Source organism: Astatotilapia calliptera, chromosome 17 (genome assembly GCF_900246225.1).
Source record: "Astatotilapia calliptera chromosome 17, fAstCal1.2, whole genome shotgun sequence".
Taxonomy (NCBI): domain Eukaryota; kingdom Metazoa; phylum Chordata; class Actinopteri; order Cichliformes; family Cichlidae; genus Astatotilapia; species Astatotilapia calliptera.
In genome coordinates this window covers 4,482,411-4,492,388 of record NC_039318.1, presented here as the reverse complement: position 1 = coordinate 4,492,388, position 9,978 = coordinate 4,482,411, and the positions used below count along the sequence as shown (strand labels likewise).

Sequence of the window (9,978 nt, the reverse complement as noted above, 5' to 3'; positions counted from 1 at the left end):
GTTGATACAACTGCTCTCACATGTGATTTATTTTCCTCAGAGTGTGTGGGCCAACACAGAACTCTATTTTGGCCCTTGCTGCATCTACATTTGTCACCCTACAAGCCACTAGAGACACAACACTAAAAACTGATCGGCTAGAATGAGGCACGCAATCAAAAATCCATTAATCCTAATCAGAGATAAGTACCAAACAGTGCTGACAGACTGCACCCACTGTTTACTTTTTTCTAAGTGGCAGATATACCAAAGGGTGACAGCAGAAAATGAACACTGATGCAGACAGAACAGATATCCCCGCCCAATTTTTCTCTCTCAGATGTGTCAGTTGTTGCTGTGCTAGTTAAACAACCGATTCCTTCTGTGTGTTGAGCCGCCAGGAAAAACTGATTTAATCATAACTGGTACAGATGAGGAAAATGAGACTATATTTGCAGAAATATACTGCACATATGACATGACTCTGCACTGACACTGATCCTTGCTGATGCTCTATAAGGAACTGTGCCTCCTAATTTTAGAAAGAGAAACATAAGCCTTTGTTCCAGCTGAAGATTAGGATACAATAATAAGTGAAACAGAAACTGACTGGAACTTAAAATAGGACTAAGGCTGGAAAACACAATAACTGGGACCTGCAGATGGACGGTGACCCGACACTCTGACAAGACACAAAGGGAGACTGAGAAATTATCTACATACAAGAGTGTGATTAGGGAAGTAGAGACAGCTGCGATAACAGCAGAGACAAATCAGGAGTAATGAAAAAGGGGAAGCAAAACTGAACGCACAAGAGACACAGGCTATCAAAATAAAAGAGGAAGCATAAACAGTGAGACAGAGACAAAGACACATGAACCTGACAAAGAGGAGACAAAAGAAGCAGGATAGGAAATAACTATATAACTTGGACACAGAAAGACCGAGGCCAAAGACAACTACAAGAAACACGAGATGAGGGACTGGCAAAATATGATGGAAAGTATAGAACTCGACATACAGACAGAAAGAGGAGACGAGACTGCCTGCATACATGGGACACTAGGGAGGACACAGGGATGAGACGAGTCTGGACATGAAAGGGAACCAAATGAAACAAGGAACTGAGAAGTAGAAACATGAATAAACTAGGAAACAGTGGAAATACTAAACTAGGAAACTAAACAGTGAAAACTAGAATGTAATCATAATAAAAACTGTTTTTTATTTCTACTTCTCTACACAACTTGCTTCATTCACACAAACACTTTCCCCCCCTCTATGCTTTTTCTACCTAACATTCACACGCTCATTCGGCATGCAGACTGGCGCACGCAGAGACTGAATCACCGAGCTTCTGAGTGATACGTGATCAGCTCTGCCACCTCAGCTACAGCCACTCCAGAGGTGGATAAGGGGAATATATACTCAGATCATAGGGAAGAAAACTAGGACCCATGTCAGTGTTTCACAAGAAACAATATTCAAACAGTTAAAATGTTTTTGTTTTATTTTAATTATGAACCCTTTAAAGGGTAAATGTGCAATACTCTTGATTGTATTTTTCTTTTACCTGGCCTTTTATGATGACAAAATATCAGGTGTAGAAACTTCAGTTTTAAATTATGACATTGCTAAAATCCTAATTTTACTATCTAAACAAGCAGTGAAAGCAGTGAACATATATGCTTGGGTATTTAAAATGAGAGGAGTATTAAATCTGATGCTACAGTCATACTGTATGTGCAGTGTGGATTAAGTAACAGAAGGTGGAGCTACTTGTCTATGAATGGAGAAGATGGGCCTCCTTGTCTGAGATGCACACCACCAACAAAAGCTGCCAGTAAAAATGTAGACGTGAGATTGGGTAGCTATCAGAATATAAATGCAGAAAATACTGCAGAGGGTAAAAGTTCAAAGATCTCACAAGTAAAGTTTTGTCCTACCTGCATCTGTGCATGAACTGTGCACTCGTGCTCACACTGCAAAGAAACAAGTGCAATAATGTCACACATAAACCACCAACATGGTTTCATATTACTACTTTTTAGCTCTCACAGGTCAAAACCTTGATTTTGAGCTACAAAGGCAGCTATCCCCATCAACACCTCCTTCGTCCACCTCATTATTTGTTGATGAGGTGTGTGTTGAGGCTCAGACTGCATATTTTAGGAACTGCATCAGGTTCAAAGTACATTATTTGTTGAAAATAAGTAGAGATGGTAAAAATGAGACATTTATTCAAATGCAAGCAGAAAAACACAAGCATACAGGGGTTTACATGGTCCTAAAAAGGTGCACATATTTTTAGCTTCATGGTGGCGTGAGCTGTCTACCGTGCCAATGTTCCACTGACCCACATGCAGATATAAAAACAGTTTCATATCTTACTGGGTTGACCTATCTGCTGTTTGAGCCAGAACACTTAGAGCAAAGTGACAGAAGATGAGAAGGGGGGTTGAGGCAACCAGCAGAGAATTTAGACCAGGACTGGCACGCGTGTCTGGATCACAGTCAATGTCTGGAGTCCGTCTACTAAGCAAAAGACCTTTGGATTTTTTTGAAAGATGAAAAAACGTTGGAAAATATTTAATATTCCATATCCAAATATTCAATGCCATTGGACCATATGAATGGAAAAAAATGGATAGTTGTAATGCTGTGATATAATTCAGAGGCAAGTCCTGTTTTGAGACAAGCAGCACAGTAAAGGGTCGGCAAGGTTGTGTGTTGATCCTACACAGAGCCTCAGTGCAATTGTCAGACAGTCATCTACAAACTGTAGCCGTTTACTGTCACCAAGGAACAGTGCCAAACAGCTGGTTGTGGACTACTCTTGCAGTTGTTGCTCTTGTGCAGTTGTTGGTCCTTCAGCCAGCTCGAGTGAAACTGAGAGCTATAAACAAAACCCTGTTGCTCTGTTTGTGTGCCAGCTAACCCAAGTTGGCTAATTCTGAGACTTTGTTTTTTGCCTGCAGCCTGTCAACCCTTTCTTCTGAGGTGGATGGATTGGCGCCATCAGAATCTAGCCTGTCAAGTCTGTGTGTCCAGCATTTTTCTTTCCTCTTTCGCTGGCAAAGATTCCAGAGAATCTCCCATCGCTGGTGCTTCCTGACTCAGATCTTGGACTTCTGCCGCCAAAGCCCAAGTTACCTGAGCCAGAGCCAGAGGGTCCAATGTTGCCATAGTCATTATCATCTCACTCCTTGACCGCCTGACAAGCTCCTCCTCCACTGTTGGCTTCCTGCGCGCCTTCCAGTGGGGATAACACCTATACTGATGTTAGAATCTTTTCCATCTCCTCTGCCACCAGGTCGACCCCCAAAATTAAGCCTCTGCTCTGTCCTGCATTTGGGTCAACTATCTGTGCTTCTTTGGTTTGCCCTGAACCCACTTCCAGATCACTCCCTCTGCTGTCCCTGCTCCAACCCACAGAAAATGAGTATCACTTACAAAGACCGTGACACCACAGGTAATTAGCTGCTTGGATATGTGCGCTTAAGGTCTTCTCTTCCACTTTGTTCTAAATCTAGCTATACCCTTACAGCTGACGGTGTACTGCTGATGTGAAAAGTAAGGAGCAGCAGGCTATTGGTTTACTCCTCATAAATTATGTAAATATACACGAGGGACTCTGGGTCAAAACATAGTTTAAAGACCTTCAAGAAACCTCTGAAATAGCACAGAAATGTAAGTCTGCAAAAGTTATTTTGATTATCACATCTTATAATTATTTTATTTGATAGAGACTGAAAGAAATAAGTAACAGAATTATTTAAAACATAAAAGAATTAAATGTCTTTTTTTGTAACTAGTTGTTAAAAATAAAGGATATTTTAGGCATATTTTACTAACTGTAGGTGTTTCTCAAGTTAGTTAGATAAATAAACAGCTTGTTGATTGTACCCATAATACTTTCTTTAATGTCTCTTTCTTACTGGTTGGGCTCTAGTGACTTAATAAAACTGACGTGAATACTGTGCAGCACTGGGGCTCCTGTCTAGTATACCTCAGATAATCACTATGTGCTTTCAGCTGCACATAATAGGAAAATAAATCACTTATTAGGGTCACCTGAACTCTGTCATTTCTTCTTCAGTTTTATAGCAATAAAGTATAACAATATTTGCAATATTAAGGGTGTGCGTGCATGATCGCCTCACCCTCTTATGTTCATGTAAGGAATATCATGAAAATACCTCAGTTTTTCCTACGTCTTTGTGCAGACAAGAGGAAGGGTTTTGAAGTCTCACTTCAAGCTCTTTGACTTGAAGATGCAGTGAATGTTTGTCCTGTGTCAGCTCCTCAATCATTCTGATAAAAAGAAGAAACAGAGACAAGCATTAATGTAGCTAAAGCTGCAGTTTACCCCAGCTGATATGAGGTAAGAGGCATGGCACATCACCAATCTGTTACTTGTCTGCGACAGACCAGAACACGCAAAGTCCACACAGAAAGACTCCGACCAGATGGTGGAGTTGAACACAGGGCCTTCTTGCTATGAGCCAACAGTGGTAACCGCTGTGCCATTATGCACAGGTATTTATGTGCCACCAAAATGCAGTCACATCAAAAATTGAAAAGCTGGTGTTTTCAGGTGATAAATCATACACTGTGCAATGATTTGTTTTTATGAATTAATTATTTATTAAAACTAGCACAGCACTTGTATTTCATTCATTGTACTAAATACTGATTTGCCACAATGATAAAAAACAAAGTGAAATCAATAAAATTAAACATATGGTGAGGTTCATCAAACCCCTCTGAAAAACTCCAATGCACTCATAATGTACAGTGCAAAAAGCTGTTTTACACAAACTGGGATTTTGGTTGCAAGTCTGTGGTTAGCTACATATTAAATTACCTGTCTTTGTCTGTCAGTGGCTGCAAGCTGAGTATTCCACCAGAGGCTTGACTCTTCTCCAACATCTGTTTCTCAAGAGTGAGGTAGCGCTGGGTCTCGGTGTTTGCCAGCGAGGCCATCCGTTCAGCCTCAACTTGTGCCAGCTCAGCCTCCTAAACATATGCATGTTCTCATCAGCATAAATCTCCTTTTGCCTGTTAGTACCATGGAACTGCTTAGCCAGTGCTACTATCTGTACCTCTTGTAGTAGCCGGACTTTGGTTGCCATGATTTCCTGTAAGTGGTTGATTTCCTCCTGCTGCACCACCAGACGCCGCTGCAACTCTGTTTCATTTTGATTAGACAGGCCCTTTGCCGTCGATCTGTATGAGTTGAAATGAATAACGATTAACTTGTACAGGAAGTACTAAAATAAAATAATCCCACACGTATTCAACCTTCCTAACCACACCACAGCTTAGTAAAAATTCAATGGTACGTGCATCATCCTCGAGCTCGGGTCCTCTAGCAGAAGCCTGCTAATCAGAAGGTTGGGTGTTCAAGCCCCATCTTGGCCAACATACTATTCCTAAGTTGTTCTCAAAGAATCTAATGTGTACTATTTGCAAACCTCAAATCGCACACCTTGTCTTTAAAAGCAACATAATTCATTGGATAACCTGTTGCAGTGTCTAAGAATAATTCAGAATGAATAATCAATGATTTTAATATACCACACTGGTTTTACTGGCTAGCTGTTAGCGATCAATCCCAGAGCAAAGGCTCCTTCTTTGCCGTCTTCATCCTGTTCTCTTTCTCTCCCTCTCTCTGCAGTAATGGTGCAGTCAACAAAAAGTTAAATGTTACAGTGAAACAGACTTTACAACCCATTAAAAGGCACACTGATCTGTGTTATTTATAGCAATATTCAAACTGAATACGGGCTGCTGCTGGCCGTTGACAGGTAACATGCTTTTGACTTGCTGTCACCTAAACTGGAGCCGTACTATTAAATAATGAAGCCCAATTTGACCAGAAAAGGAATATAAATCTTTAACTAACTGAAATATTAAAAGAATAAAGAACATAAGCTCCTTGGCTGACAATGGCAATGGCTTTTCTTATTCTTGTCTAAATTATCCACACATGATAACAGCAACAAACTGTGCTGTGATAACAGGAAATGAAAATAATAAAGACAGCCTTTTCCTGAAAAACATGGACCATCTTTCCCTTTAGGGAAATTTACAAAAAAAAGCATCAAATGCACATTAAATTGTGTAATCTGAGGTTTGCATCCTGATCTCAGTATTCTGCTTAGTTTATTGTTTGGAAAGGAGAACGGCTGAAGAAAGAAAGGGAGACAGCTGGCTTGTAAACAGGTGCTGGAGCTCATATAGTTCCCAACTCGGCAAACCATAAAACCTCTGCCCTTTACTCAACCTACTCCCATATTCTAATCACCCTCCCCCTTAAAAAAACAAAAAAACACCCTTAGTAAGACCCTCACTTCTTCTCCACCTTGTCAGTTTCCTACCCTCTTTGTCCTCTATCCCAGAACTCAGAGGGACTTCACAAGCATTTTCGTGCTGAATCCATGCATTCCTTAGAGCTTAGTTTGTGTTGTGATAGCTAGGTTAGTCTACAGGCCAGCAGGCTTGCGTGTGATGAGAGGCCGTGGGGTCCTGAGCTTGCCTTGGCGCTGATGTACTGTTGGACTCATGGGAAACAAACTAGTGATGAAAGGAGCGTTTTTGTGCTTCGCTCAGAGGTTTCCCTAAAGGGATTTCAACAAATCTGTGCATAAGTAGTTGAGTATTCGAAACCGCTTTGAATTTTAAAATGGTTACAGGATGCTAGCGAATTATTTGTTTGATAACAGTGGAAAGGAAAAGTACGATTTTGCAAATACTTACTTTGCTTTGTCCAAAAGCTCTTGTTTCTCCTCGAGTTCCTTTTTCAGACTCTCAACTTCAACCTTGAGTTCAATATTCTGGAAGAAAATCATAGAAGCGGATAAGAACAAACACTAAAAGTTGCAGGTCTGAAATTTCATGTGCATCATATTCAGTGATGGGAATAACAGCGTTACAAGTAACGGCGTTACTAACGGCGTCACTTTTTTCAGTAACGAGTAATCTAACTAATTACTATTCCTATCGTTACAACGCCGTTACAGTTACTAACAAGAAAAAGTGGTCCCTTACTATTAGCACAACACCTGGAGCTAAGGGGGCAAAACAATCGCATGAGTCCTGCTGTGTGACTGAGGAAGAATAAAGTAGTCGTGGCAAGCCAATCACATGACCACTTCAAGACAAAGCAACAAGGTATAGATACCAGTTTTTAATTGTGTTGATAGGCCACGTAAAACCAGAGTCATGATAAACAATATGCGCGGTGTTTTTTCCTCAATAGTTTCGTCACGTTTACTGTCTAAGGACAGCGCAGCAAGCACTCTCTGCTTATGAGCAAAAAAACAGAGGATGTTTTAGGAGTGACAGCGAGAGAGAGAGCAGAGAAAGAGAGGGAGCAAGTTTTGAGACGTTTAGGTGTTTGGAGTGTGTAGTTAATGTGTTGTCTTGTGTATGTCTGTGAAGGTTCTCAGTCATCCAGGTCATCGTAGTCAAAGGAGCTTGCAAAGAAAAGCGTCTGGACTTCTTTAAGTTACTTGAAGACGTTTCACCTCTCATCCGAGAAGCTTCTTCAGTTCTAAGGTCAAATGGTGGAGAGTCCCAGATATAAACCTAGTGGGAGTAACCCCCCACAGAGGGGACAAAAGGACCCCCCGATGATCCTCTAATCGCCTGAGCCAAGGTGTGAAACTGGGTGTGGGTCCCAATCAGCCAGAGTTTCGGGTGTGTTCATTGTGAAACCTGGCCCCACCTTATCATGTGAATTCCTGAGATCAAATGGCCCAGGATGTGAGTGGGCGTTAAGGCGTCTGGGAAGGGATCTCAAAACTGGATTATAGATGGCAGAGAGTTGGTGTCGTAAACCCCCGCCTCTGTTCAAAGATGGTCGCTCACAGTGGACATAGATGGCTTCTTTCACTCCTCTTTCAAACCATCTGTCCTCTCTGTCCAAAATGTGAACATTGGCATCCTCGAAAGAGTGACCTTTGTCCTTAAGATGCAGATGGACAGCTGAGTCTTGTCCTGTGGAGGTGGCTCTTCTGTGTTGTGCCATGCACATTAACTTGTCTTGTGTAGTTAGTGTGTAGTGTTGTGGATAGTTTTGTGTTGTGTGTCAGAACAATGAGGCAACTGCTGTCTCCAGGTAGAAACCTGCTGCTGTCAGACCTGCAGGGATCAGGCTGTGATGTTCTCCTTTATAGTGGACAGAAATTATGTTTTTGGAGTGGCACAAATAATTTGTGTGGGATCTCATTGAATGCAGAACAGCTGATTGTTCTGTAAATAGTTTGAAATGGTTATAAAAAAAGGGTAAAAGGTAAATGGATGCAAATAACTTTGTTGTTTGCAAAACTTGTGCAGAGGATTTTAAAATTGACAATTTATATTTGCATTTAAAGTTATGAAATATTATCATTAAACATGTTTGTGGTTGTTACAGTAAAAAATATAACTTTTTCTACTCTGATTTTATTTTATTTGTCTGATTTTAGATCCATTGTGTTAATACAGTATGTCAAAATGAAAACAGAACTGCAAATTCAGACACGCGAGGTTGTGCTGAAAAGAATGATGCCAAACAAGGCAAAGTAAATAGTTTCTAAAGATAAAATGTGGAGGGAAAATCAAAAGTATTTAAAAATGGCCAATTATAACCTGGACCCCAGAGGGTTAATAGTTAATAGTTAATAGTTACTTTTCAAGTAATGAATTACTTTTAGAATCTTGTAACTCAGTTACTAACTCAGTTACTTTTTTGAAGAAGTAACTAGTAACTATAATTAATTACTTTTTCAAAGTAACTTGCCCAACACTGATCATATTTCATGGACAGACTTTATATTATTGCCAGACTAAATTTTAGGCGCTACATTATTCTTTTCCTGGAAGAGCTGGACCACTTTGTGTGGGTTCTCTTCAAGTACACTGGCTTCCTCCCACAGTCCAGAGACATGCAATTAGTGGGGTCAGGCTAATTAATGATCCTAAATTGCCCATAGGTGAGAATGACAGAGTGAATGCTTGTCTATCTCTCTGTGTTAGCCCTGCGTCAGATTGGCAACCCCTCCACAGTGTACCCTACCTTTCGCCCTATGGTCGCTGGTAGGCTCCAGCAATCCTCATGAAGCTAAGTGAAGCAAATGAGTTACCCTGACTTCAATTGACCTTATTTCTGCAGTCGTTGTCATTCAGTCAGTATAGCAGTACAGTAGTATGCCACACGAAACAAGCTTCCAAGTCTCACGTGCTATTCAATATCTCTGTAGCTCAGTAGGTCTATAAATAGGTGGTAGAAATAAGAGCACCTGCTGTATATGTCTCCTTCTGACCCCCAAAAGTGTAACATCCACCACTCCACCCCAAGTACCCAGCAACAACTCTACTTTTAACTTTTAAATCTTAAAGCAGGAACCAACTGGATGAGGACTGACCGTCACTTCACTCACAGTATCCGTCTGCAGTGATTGATGTTTTATGTACACCAATCTGGAATTGCAGTTCAGCACTGCTGCAGTAACTGTCACACAACACAGGTGCTGGACACAAGTGCTGTTGCTTGTATGTGCAAAGAGATGCAACATACACACGTGCATATTGTGCACCGACAAAAACAGTGAAACATGAAGTGGGTCATTGGGTTTATAGCTGCCACTGGAACACAGGTCAAGCAGTTAGGGCAGTTGAAACAATTATTCTCCAGCAGACATGTGGCTCTCTTTAGGTATACTGAGCAGCTTCCACTGAGAGCAATGAATTAAAACCTCATTCCAGGTTAGTATATGTTAAATACTTAACAGTATTTGGATGCTCTTAAAATTCCCAAAATTAACACTGCTGCAGCCCAACAGAAAATCCCACCAAATATTCGCTCTGATCAAAATACAATAGAAAGTGATGTATTTACTTTAAAATTTTATTCAAAAAACATCAACAGAACAGACTGTTGGTTAGAAATAGTTAATGCTACCCAGTTACCCAGTAAATTTAGGTCAGAGTAAAAAATAATATCACAAACTA

At 40.6% G+C, this 9,978-nt stretch overlaps 1 protein-coding gene across 3 annotated transcripts in view; it reads right to left on the bottom strand.

The window, feature by feature from the left end:
- The window catches only part of pde4dip (phosphodiesterase 4D interacting protein), a 95,508-nt gene that overhangs the window by 36,647 nt on the left and 48,883 nt on the right, over positions 1-9,978 (bottom strand). For 2 of the 3 annotated variants that reach the window (XM_026148218.1, XM_026148216.1), the window contains exons 5-9: positions 6,742-6,818; positions 5,085-5,208; positions 4,847-4,998; positions 4,179-4,293; positions 1,926-1,961 (exon numbers count right to left, since the gene is read on the bottom strand). In XM_026148218.1, coding sequence (XP_026004003.1) covers positions 1,926-1,961; positions 4,179-4,293; positions 4,847-4,998; positions 5,085-5,208; positions 6,742-6,818 — 504 coding nt within the window. The remainder of the gene's footprint in view (positions 1-1,925; positions 1,962-4,178; positions 4,294-4,846; positions 4,999-5,084; positions 5,209-6,741; positions 6,819-9,978) is intronic. The other variant, XM_026148217.1, reaches the window with a different exon arrangement.